Here is a 12328-nt window from a genome sequence, read left to right as displayed (position 1 = left end):
ACCTACTGATCAAATTTTTTTTTCTCCTTTGAGGGTTCTGCTTTGGTCCATGACCTGCTGCCTATTAATAGTGCTTTTGCCCCAGGAGCATTTTTTTGTAAAGAGAATAATCATATGATTTCCCCTGTTGGGGGAAGTAAAGGAGCTGCTGGCTGTATTCACCAGAATTCTCCAGCATGAATCCAGCCAAGACCTGGAAACTCGCAGGGGAAAAAATTCTCGAGACTGAGATGACTTTTTACAGAAAAGGCCACAAGCAGTGCTTTACTGAGGAATTTTGTCTGGAAAGCCTGTTTAAGCCCTCTCTTCTTTTGGCTGATGGGCGGCCCTGGAATTTGTTCGTTTTCCAGTGTTAGGCCATTTAAGGGCATGATGGTTGAACCAGTAAGCAAACTCACATTGTGCTGTTATAAGTGCCTCATGGCGCTCAGTCACATCCAACTCTTTGTGACCCACCCCCCGCAACCCATGGACCATACCCGGCCAGGCTTCTCTGTCCATGGGATTTTCCACGCAAGAATACTGGAGTAGGTTGCCATTTCCTCCTCCATGGGTGTCTTCCCAAGCCAGGGATCTAACCAGAGTCTCCTGTGGCACCTTCATTGGCAGGGGGATTCTCTACCACTGAGCCACCTGGGAAGCTCCTATCAAGGCCTTATTCATTTGCAAATATTTGAGTACCTGCCTTCCAGGCAGGTGTGCTGAGGTAGAAGACACAGTGCTGAGCAAAAATATTTGTGGTTTCTGTCCTCGTGGGGTTTCCTGATCACCAGGGGAGACTGCCGTCCGTGGAAGAACTGGAGGCGTAAAGATGAAATGAGAACTGGGAGGAGTGTCGTGAAGGCTGTGTAGAAGGAATCTCTGAGAATTAAATACGAGAATTTAGTCTGGTGAGAAGGTTCAGGGAGGGCTTCTGTGAAGAACTGTGACCTGAGAATGAACAGATGCCCGACAGCTGGGGCGGAGGGAGAGGGGATGTTTAGGGGGTGGAGCCGGACGCTGGAGCAAGGGAAGATGAGGGGGAGGGCCTGAGGCGTGTTCACGACGCTGGACTTTTTATTGTTTTGGCCGCACAGTGCGGTGGCATCCAAGATCTTAGTTCCTCATCCAGGGGTCGAACCCGTGCTCCCTGCATTAGGAGTGTGGAATCTTAAGCACTGGACCGCCAAGGGAGTCCCCACTGAACTTTCTTGAAAGCAGTGGGAGCTACTGAAAAGTGATAAGATTTGCATTTTGAAAGTAATTCAGGGCTGTTCCAGGCAAGTTCGTCCAAATGCGGTCAGAGTGACCTATCAGGGGCTGATGGAGCCGTCCAGGTGAGAGATCAAGGTGGCGCAGGAAGGGTGGGAGTAGCAGAGACGAAAGAGGAGACGGAGTCAAGTCCACACGGGAGCTGCTGCAGTCATCGGCAGCGGCTCTCCCAACATTGCTGATGGGAGGGAAATGAATGGGCTTTTGTATATTAAATCAGTGCTAACACAACTCCAAATTTGTGGACCTAAAAAAATGACTGTAAGAACCAGTATATCCAACTGAGACATGGAATAATTTCTTCCACGTTTTTTTTTTTTTATAAATATATGTTGTGGTTACTGAATTTAAGAAATAAACATTGTGTTTCTAGGTTATGATATATCCCACATGGAAATGTATTCACTATGACTATAATTATAGCAATCTTTACAGATTATACTTATTTTAGAGTACTATAATTTGAAAGTCCTTTAATTATAACATAATACATATTTAAAATAACTTGACTAATCATAGAATGATTTAAATTTATATTTACCAGATTAGGTAACACTTGGTTCTAGTCACTTTGCTTTCCTATGTCAGTGTATTTTTAGAATTCAGTGTCATTAATCATAGATAGATGTGCACCTTACAACTTGTGAAAGGAAGTAAAGATACCCATTTCCCCAATTTCTTATAATTATAGGCTAGTATTGAAAGAAATTGCTACCATAATTAAACTTTTTGTCTCTGGAGTTAAGAACATGCTGACTTGGTCCGTGGTCCTCCGTGGTCCCTTAGTTGGAGCATCCTTGGAGAGATTGAGAGGCTTACAAGAAGGCCTTGGGACCAGCCACAAACAACCACATGGCCTCACTGTGCAGGCTTGGTCAGGCTGTTTGACAGGTGGTAGAGAAACAGGGAGTTTCATTACCAAAGGGCTTGTATCATATACACAATCAGTGGGTGTGGATTCAGCTGCCCAAGCCAGCATTTTGTTTACTTATTTTAAAAAAGTGTTTGGCTGTGCCTTGCTTTTGAGATCTTAGTTTCCTGGCCAGGGATGGAACCCAGGCCCTTGGCAGTGGAAGCACAGCGTCCTAACCACTGGGACTTCCCTGGCAGTACAGTGGTTGGCATTCCGTGCTTCCCCTGCAGGGTGTGTGGGTTCGATCCCTGGTCGGGGGACTAAGATCCTGCCTGCGGTTCAACCCAGTCAAAAAAAAAAGAATAGGGAAAATTCTCAATTTCATGGGACTGGAGTGCCCGCACACTCGCCTCCCTGCAAGTCCCCTTGGAGAATGGAAGGGTGCTTTAACAAGTTTCTTGTCCACAAAACTCATGAAACCTATGACTCTGCAGCCGGGTAATGTGTGAAACTGGCTCCCAGGCAGAGAAACTGGAAGAACAGGTAGAATTATTGGGGTCAGGGAGGGATGGTGGCTGATAACACCAAAAAGTTGTCAGAGCAAATTTTCACATAGTTGTTGGATAAAATCCCCCCGCATGGACTTTAACACTGTTTTGCTGCACCCAGCACATATGCTCACCTGACCAGTGAGGACTCCGTGTACAGACCACTGACTGTACTGGAATGCCATCTAAGGCATTTTCAGGGATGACCTTTGTCCCCGATTTTCCCTTTTTGTGCTAACTTAGAACTTAACCCCTGCCAAAAATCCAATGACTTTTGCTAGTTGGATGTTCTTGACGCCTGACTGCCTTTTTGGCTCCAGAGGAAGCTTTCTCATCTGCTTGTGAGAAAATACAGAATATATTCCTACGTTCAAGGCAGTTTTCCGTGACCCTGTACTTTTTCAGACCAGATAACACATTGCATCTAAGTGTTCTCTGCGGCATTCTTAAAGAGGAGGGTACATGGTGACTAGTCAGGTCCCTTTCTAAGTGGCGGGTGGAATCCAGTCCCTCGACTTGAGGCAGCTGGTGGAGGAGGAGGAGGAGGAGGAATCCAGCATCAGAGGGTCAGGCTGTGTGCGCTCTGACTGCCAGCTCCTGCATGGCCCTGGACAGTCCTCCCCTTCTCCCCTCCTCTGAACTGGGAGCAGATTGGTTTGGATAACCCGTAGTGCCCCCTCCATGCTAACATTCTGTTTAAAACACCTACTGAGTACCTGTTGTATGTACCTATTAAATACCTTTTGAGTACCCGTTGTATACACCTATTCAGTACCTGTTGTATACACCTATTAAACATCTATTGAGTATCTGTTGTATACACCTGTTAAACACCGATTGAGTACTTGTTGTATACACAGACAGCATTTCACTGCAGGCTAGGCTGGGAGAGTCCAAGCCTCTGTCCGGAAGGAATTTAGAGATTCTTTTTCTGGTTCAGGTGGTAGGTGAGCATGGGAGCCCAGTGTGGAAGCTCATGAGCTGGTCTCCTGATGGTCACCTTCTTGTCCTCAGATCAGATTTACAATAGCCACGCCCTCTGATACAGTGTCTATTTGCCCAGGTTTATCCATGTTTATCCATGTTTATCCAGACTTCTTCTGTAAATATTCTCAGTCCAGGGGCCAAATGGTGTGTGTCACAACAACTTTACTCAGCAGTTGTGATGAGAGCGGGTATAGACAGCCTGTAAATGAATGGGCATGACTGTGTGCAAATAAAACTTTATTTATAAAGACAGTAGCCTCACCAAGTTCTTGAGTTGTTGAAAAGTCTAGAAATGGGTGCCTCTGCGTATCTGGGGTCTGTGGATGGGGCCAGGTGGTTCCCAGGCATGGGCCAGCCTCAATACCCAGGCCCCCTTCAGTCCTCCACCAGCAGAGCTCTGACTGCGGGTCTTTTTGTTGCTGAGCTTGTCCTGCAGGAAGAGACTTCAGGACTCTCCACTAGGGAGTTAAACTAGCTGCCAAGGAGTCCCAGGGGGCTCCCCGGAGCCAGGAGAGCTGATGCTAGGCCCCATTGTATTCTGGGACAGATACTTCTCTTCCAGACAGAGGCTCTTTTATTGAGCATGACCCAACAAAACCAGGTTGTGCCCATTTTTGGAAACATCCACAGGCCTTCACCTTGTTCTTCATACCTTAGCCTCTTCAGAATGCAAGTCAGGAGACATTACCCCAGAACATTTTATTTGTCATAAATAAACCAGGATAAGCATCCCCTTTGGGCACTAGAAATTGGAAATGGCTGATCCTAGAAAAACAGCTTCTTTTAGATCCTTTCTGGGTATAAATAAATGGTTTTTTAGAAGTCCTGGGGAATTGTGGTTTCCAGTCCAGCAGGGACCAGAGGGAGGAGGACACTGCTTCCAAGAGCTGCTGTTTCAGCAAGCCAAGCTCCGGGCTTTGTTTCACTTGCAGGGCGAGGTGACATCCAGCCCCAGCTGGACAGTGCGCTCCAAGACGTCAATGACAAGTATCTCCTGTTGGAGGAAACAGAGAAGCAGGCTGTCCGGAAGGCTTTGATCGAAGAACGCGGCCGGTTCTGCACCTTCATTTCTATGCTGCGGCCCGTGATTGTGAGTCAGTGGAAAGTTCCAGAAGGCTTAAACTGCCAGTTCTGAGGAGACCCTCCTTGTTTATCTGGAGGCACTGAGAAGTTGCGGTGTGTCAGGAATCATGATGATGGAGTCAGGATTGTGGACCAGTAGTTGTCTGCAAGTTGCTGATGGCCACACGGCCCTCTCTGCGTTCTGAGCAGTGGTGGTTCCGCTTACTTTTTCTCCTCAAGATGACCCCACAGAGTTGTCCCCAAATTTGGTCCCCAGACCAGCAGCATCACCTGGGAACTGGTTAGAAATGTGCATTCTCAGACCCAACCCAGACCTACTGAATCCACAGCTCTGGGGCTGGGAACCCCACCAAGTCATCTGGGCTTTTAAAACAAGTCCTCCAGCTGATTTTGAGACCCAGTGACTGAGATGAGTGCCAAGGAGTGACTGTGAGGTTAATAGGGGAAAAGCCTCAGTGAATCAACGCAGACTTATTTTTGAAGTCAGTTAGTTGAATGCCTTGAAAAGTTCTGCTGGAGCTTTTCTTGAGGCTGATAAAAATGCACCAGCTACCATCCCTCAGCCCTGGCAAAATGCCCAGATCTGAGTTGTCCCCCTGAGCATAGTGCTTTCCCGTGAATCCTTCTTACCTGGGTCCACAACCCCAGCTTACTGCTTTGGTGATGTCATTCTTCCGCAGCCCATAGTTTGCCTCACTTGCCATTGATTAAGTTGATGGAAAAAACAAAGACAGGGGCAGTGAACCTCCAGTGAACACACATGTGCTGTCACTTAGGTCTGCCAAATCTGGACCAGAATATCCCCAAATGGTGTCATCTGCTGAAGTCGATTGACTTCCAGGGGGAGGGGGCAGGTGAGCCTTGGCCTGCAGAGGGGGCTGTGCTGCAGGATCCCACCCACAGGCAGACCTCTCCGCCCCCAGCAGGGGTGCCGGCCCCCAGACACTTTTAGGAAGGCCTGTGTGTTTGTTGTGTAGCACACAAGTCACTCCATGGTTATGGCTGATTCCTTGTTCTCCATTTCCCCAAAGAAAGGGTTGGTAAATGGCTTCAGCAGAGATAAACCAGTTCCTGTGTTCCTTTTCTGAGAAGTTGAAAGTGTAGATAGTCTCCCTAATAAAAACAGCCAGATCCAGATGGTAAGGTGAATCATGCACGGTAACAGGTTGTGAATTACTTTCAGGAAGAAGAAATCTCAATGCTGGGGGAAATCACTCACCTGCAGACCATATCAGAAGATCTGAAAAGCCTGACCATGGACCCTCACAAACTGCCCTCCTCAAGTGAACAGGTAGGCATCGTGGGGTAGGCACTCAGGACAACAAACCCAAGAGACGAAGGTTCAAAGTCCTGAGGGTTCCTTGCGGTAATCTCTCATTTAAAATGGTATCATCTTTTACATTGTGATATGTGACCATCATCCGCACAGGTTATCACAGAGCACCTACTGTGTGCCAGGCTCTGCTCTGAGCTCTTTACATAGATTTTCTGTGAATCTCCACCAATATCCGCACTTTACAGAGGACCTTGAAGCACTGAGAGATAGAGTCAGTTAACCAGGCAGTTACTGGTAGAACTGGGATTTAACCAAGCTGTCAGTTTCCTCAGCCCATGCTCTTAATCATGTGTTCGCTGACCCTCTAGAGATAAACTCCTCTAGGAATATGACGGTGGGGTGTCTTGGTCATCACTGTAAATCATTCTCTCTGGATTTCTCCCATTCTAAGTAAGGAATGAATGAGGGTCTCACTTATGAAAAAGGTGACTTTATGTTGATTCATTTGGTTCATGTGACATTAACACTATGTTCAGTGGGGCAACAGCTGAAAAATCACATGCTTTTGCCTTTTGTATAAAATTCTTACTGTTGCCTTGGAAGCCAGCTCAGCAGACAAATTTGGGAGCTTATATTTTCCATCTTGCAAAATTGCCTTTATTAGACTACAGCCTGCAGGCATTCACTCAGTAAGCAGATATTTATTGAGCACCTACTATGTGAATAGAAAGTAGAGCTTACATTCAACTAGCTCTTTGTTAAGTAAGGGAGACAGATGTAGAAGTAATTATGAAAAATTGGTTTCTTCTTAATTCTGTCAGGTTTTATTGGTCAGATGGGGGCATGAGTAACTATCAAGTGACTAAGATGTAAGATCAGTTCAGTTCAGTCACTCAGTTGTGTCCGACTCTCTGCGACCCCATGGACTGCAGCACGCCAGGCCTCCCTGTCCATCACCAACTCCTGGAGTTTACTCAAACTCATGTCCATTGTGTAAAATCAACACATCCTAAAAGCATTATCATCTATGTTGTACTATAAACAAAAACCCTATAAATTCTAACCTTGGTGTAAATGTCTCTTATGAATTATAACTGTAAATCTTTTTCTTTTTGACAGGTATGTTGTGGTTTTCCTCTCCCCCATTTATGTCTTTGCTTGTCTCAGAAAAAGGATTATGACACTGATGGATTGGTACTATGATTCTTCCATTGAAAAGAAAACTTCTTCACAACATGTTTTTCTTTGATCCCCACTCTTCCATGATGGTGGAATTTCGACGTTATGACAGTTGTTAAGATTTGACGGATAATGTTTCCCTTCTCAGCACTTTGCTGACCCTCCTGCTCTGTCCCCTTAGGTGATTTTGGACTTGAAAGGTTCTGATTACAGTTGGTCGTACCAGACCCCACCCTCTTCTCCGAGCACCACCATGTCCCGCAAGTCAAGCGTCTGCAGGTAGGTGAAGCCAGGCTGGGCTGTTGCCTTGGGAAGTGGCATTTTGCTTTACACTAATTGTGAATGTTGGAGCCAGTCTTGGACTCTGAAATAGTGCATTTTAAACAGGAAATGGTGATTGGGTGAAAGGATCCCTCATGATTTTGGTCTTACTCTTTAGTTTTGGAATTAATTTTGGATTAGAAGGAAAAATCCCATCACACCTTAAATTGGTGGACACAGCTTTCTCTGTCAGGGTACATGGTACAAAATCTCCCCATTTTATGAATTCTCACTGGATTTTCCTGTTTAGCAGAGTAGAAACCACATGGGCTCCCAAAGGGTGAACGGGGTCGGTTCTCGTGCAGACGCATCTCGCTGTGGCCAGAACAGATGAAGGCAGTGAGCGTGGCTCCTGCTCTATTCGCCCCCCAGTCTTTGTCTCAGGGCTTCACAAAGTGAATAGAATTCTTGGTCTGTTAACCTCCACAATCACCACCATCACTGCTTTGTTAGGTGTTATTGTTAACCTGGTGACTCAGGGTCCATCGGAATAGTTCTGCCGTCGGTCAGCAACACTGTTCCCTGGCAGCATTCTGTTCAAGACCATTCTTGACTTGGTGATGGCCAAGTTGATTATTCCCTTCCTGTGAGGGTAAAAACACCCTCATGCATCATGTCCTTCTTGGTACACTCTCCCTGCCTATCTTTTCCTTTGACTTTTCAAAGCCGAATGGATTTCCTCTTCCTGTGACTTAGCGTTGAGAGTAAAGAACAGGATGGAGCTGCCGAATCTGTGTGTGAGAACCTCTCTCTACACACGTGTGTGTGTGCGCCTTTCATTTCATGTTTGAGCTTGTGCACTGTACAGGGAACGGGAAGCTCAGACTTGAGATGCTACAGCCTGACATTCTGCAGCCTGAGGGTGGTGGTTGGTTTCCAGTCATCTTTTGTGTGCTGTGTGTGTGTGTGTGTGTGTGTGTGTGTGAGACATGTCTACTAAGGTTTTTTTCTTTTTTTTAATTTTTTTTTTTTTTAAATTTTATTTAATTTAAGTGTACAATATTGTATTGGTTTTGCCATATATCAAAATGAATCTGCCACAGGTATACATGTGTTCCCCATCCTGAACCCTCCTCCCTCCTCCCTCCTCCCTCCACCCTCCCCATACCATCCCTCTGGGTCGTCCCAGTGCACCAGCCCCAAGCATCCAGTATCGTGCAATGAACCTGGACTGGCGACTCGTTTCATACATGATATTTTACATATTTCAATGCCATTCTCCCAAATCATCCCACCCTCTCCCTCTCCCACAGAGTCCAGAAGACTGTTCTATACATCAGTGTGTCTTTTGCTGTCTCGTACACAGGGTTATTGTTACCATATTTCTAAATTCCATATATATGCGTTAGTATACTGTATTGGTGTTTTTCTTTCTGGCTTACTTCACTCTGTATAATAGGCTCCAGTTTCATCCACCTCATTAGAACTGAATCAAATATATTCTTTTTAATGGCTGAGTAATACTCCATTGTGTATATGTACCATAGCTTTCTTATCCATTCATCTGCTGATGGACGTCTAGGTTGCTTCCATGTCTGGCTATTGTAAACAGTGCTGTGATGAACATTGGGGTACACGTGTCTCTTTCAATTCTGGTTTCCTCAGTGTGTATGCCCAGCAGTGGGATTGCTGGATCATAAGGCAGTTCTATTTCCAGTTTTTTAAGGAATCTCCACACTGTTCTCCATAGTGGCCGTACTAGTTTGCATTCCCACCAACAGTGTAAGAGGGTTCCCTTTTCTCCACACCCTCTCCAGCATTTATTGTTTGTAGACTTTTTGATCGCAGCCATTCTGACTGGCGTGAAATGGTACCTCATAGTGGTTTTGATTTGCATTTCTCTGATCTGAGGTTTTTTTCTATTGAGGATTTTTCTTTTTGTTTGATAACGAAGAAAACTTTTATCTCATTAGTATAAAACAAAGCTGCGTGACACTAAACTACAGTTTTAGTGTCAACAGAAAATCCTGTCATATGGACAGCGCCAGCCCTGAGCTTGCTGTAGTGAAATTGCCATGAACGTTGCTGTCAGTCTCCACATGCCCTGTTCTGGCTGACGGGCGGGGCGGGGAAGCAAAACTCATGATAATTATCCTTGATCTCCTCCAGCACACTTGGCTATATCTGTTGGAACGTTAGCACCAAATCATTCCAGTACAGAGCACCAGAACACAGTAGTCAGCCCTTGACTGTCTTATTAGCTGGATGAGTTTGTGAAATCTGATGAGAATCTCTTGCAGAGTTAGGAGCAGAAACCACAAATCTTCCAATCCCAGTCTGGGTTGTTTATTTCGCGCCTTCTTACGCTGCTACAGCTGCCCTTTATCTGTCAGCTCTGCCTGTTTGGACCAGGAGACTTTGTTCAGTTTTCTGGGTTTCGTAATTTGAGTGGTGAGACAGAGTGTAGGACATACTGCTTACGACTGGAAACGGAACAGGCAGAACTCCAGAGGGCAAGTGTCATTTTCTGACATCCTGTTTACTGTTCCATCCTGGAAGCAAACAGCTTCAATTGACGACCCTTAGTCCCTGAAAGCTGCCTGCCTCTTGCCAGGTGTTCTGTTTGCTGGGCTCACAGATAGTTGGACAGAGAAGTACCTGTGTTCAGGGTCAAGCCATTCATTAAACCACCAACTTTGTTAATATTAATAAAATGTAAAATACACGAACACAGACAGAGTTGCCTCACATACGGGCATCTTGAATTAGGCACACTTAAGATGCAATCACCTTGAGGAGTCTCTTGGTGCCAAGTGATGGTTGGCCAGGTTGACCCAGATGGTTCACCTAAGGAAGACACTTGGGTCCAGCTAGGTCATGCCAAAGCCTTCTTGTGGTTTTTGTGAGTAGAGGATATAAACTTTTTTCGTGCCTCAGACAGACATCGAGTCCCCTGGCTTTGCTGGTCGGTGACACAGCAGAGCTGGGCAGCACTTGACTCTTTAAAATCACAGCCTTCCATCCTAAAGATGCCTCATTGCGCCGTTGGAGAACCACGTCTCCATAGCTGGTTTTCGCCCCTTGCTCACAGAGAAAAGACCTTTTGTTTACTCTCTTAATGATTGGGTGTTTTGAAAATATGTCTCCCCGTGTGTGCTGCCTCTTGGGGCTGGGGGCTGGTTGTGTGATGCCGTTCTCCCCGTCCCCCCTTGTCTTCTGTCCCGCTGCCCCCGCAGCAGCCTGAACAGCGTCAACAGCAGCGACTCGCGGTCCAGCGGCTCCCACGGCTCCCACTCGCACTCGCCCAGCTCCCACTACCGCTACCGCGGCTCCAGCCTGGCCCAGCAGGCACCCGTGCGGCTGTCCAGCGTGTCCTCCCACGACTCAGGGTTCATCTCCCAGGACGCCTTCCAGTCCAAGTCGCCGTCCCCCATGCCGCCCGAGGCCCCCAACCAGGTAAGGGTGTCCTTGGCCCCAGGAGCAGCCGCCACACCTGAGGCCCTGGATCAATCTTGATGGCTGGAACCAGAGAGGGAACCAGAGAGCTTGGACAGACCCTGGTCGTCTGACACCAGGAACCTCTGGTTTAATTTCTCATCTTTAGATGAGCTGATCTCCCTTTAGGGGGAGATAATATAAGTGGGGGTTAAAACTTATGATCAGGCTTCCCTGGTAACTCAGATGGTAAAGAATCCGCCTACAATGCGGGAGACCTGGATTCGATCCCTGGGTGGGGAAGATCCCCTGGAGAAGGAAACGGCTAACTGCTCTGTGGACAGAGGAACCTGGTGGACCACAGTCCATGGGGTCTCACAGAGTTGGACACGACTGAGTGACTTTCACTCACTCAAAGCTTATGATCACCATGTGGGTGATGGTTGTCACCCCATTGATTTGGAGAGTTTTCACACTTGTGTAGACAGGTATGTAGACAGACTCAAGAGTCTTGGCTGCTCTCTAGTGTCCCTGTGGCTGGCTTGGCATGATGTAGTCATTATCCCATTTGCACACGGGGACAGAGATTCTGCTGTTGAACAACGCCTCAGAGCCCTTCCTTGGCAGTTTCAGCTTCTTGTATCTTCAGAGCCCATGCAGGTAATTCTGTTGGCATCTTCCTCCTGGGAGAAGGGGAGGTGTTGAGTCTCTTTGAATACAATTGGGTTAGATGGCACTAAACGCCCAGCCCAAGAGCTGCAGAAGAGCAGAAGGCAGGAGCTGGGCATCGAACACCCTTCACCTGCTCCTCTGTGTCCCTTTTTTTGTGTCAGTGGGTTGGCGTCTAGACTAGCAAGCACAGCATACAGGCAACAAGGAAATATCCAGGATGTCCCCTCAGCGCCATCTGCTGGGGAGCGTGGTGACTGCGAGCCCATTGCATATTGGGTTTACCAAAAAGATCAATCATTAGGGTTTTTCCAAAGTAAGACATTACAAACTTTTTGGTCAACCCAATATAATACATTTTGAGACCAGTCACAGACTTTGGCCCAAGATCCTTTGGATTCAGAAGGTCACGTGCTTGTCTTGTTCATCCAGGTATCCAATTTGCCTGAGAGTCAGCAAGTATCTCCTGGGTGCCAGGCACCGTCCTAGGATCTCCTGCCTGTTGTCTGTAGTCCGGCCAGCAGCCGCTTGGAGTGTTGTTATCCTGTTTTTTGGGGGGAAACAGTTTAAGATGTAAAGCAGTTTGCCCGAGTGGCACAGTTATGTGACCTGCAGTGGGAATCTGGAACGAGGGTTTCTAGCAACTGGTCCAGCGGCCTTTCTGCGCCACCCTGGCCGTAAGGTGCCCCTAGCAGAGTGTTCTGGGGAGCACTCCACGTCGAGGAAGCATCTGTCATGTTCTGGGAGCCAGACAGCCACTCACGTGATGCGTCTGACACTGATGAA

General features: G+C 47.0%; 1 protein-coding gene across 1 annotated transcript in view; it reads left to right on the top strand.

Moving 5' to 3' along the window:
* Positions 1-12328, top strand: part of MTSS1 (MTSS I-BAR domain containing 1) — a 139257-nt gene that overhangs the window by 115936 nt on the left and 10993 nt on the right. Inside the window, exons 7-10 of the mRNA XM_070382798.1 lie at positions 4572-4729; positions 5906-6013; positions 7359-7456; positions 10675-10894. Of these exons, the coding sequence (XP_070238899.1) occupies positions 4572-4729; positions 5906-6013; positions 7359-7456; positions 10675-10894 (584 nt within the window). The remainder of the gene's footprint in view (positions 1-4571; positions 4730-5905; positions 6014-7358; positions 7457-10674; positions 10895-12328) is intronic.

Source organism: Bos mutus, chromosome 14 (genome assembly GCF_027580195.1).
Source record: "Bos mutus isolate GX-2022 chromosome 14, NWIPB_WYAK_1.1, whole genome shotgun sequence".
NCBI lineage: Eukaryota > Metazoa > Chordata > Mammalia > Artiodactyla > Bovidae > Bos > Bos mutus.
Note: the sequence above shows the minus strand (reverse complement) of the source record. Positions and strands in the feature narration are given on the sequence as shown.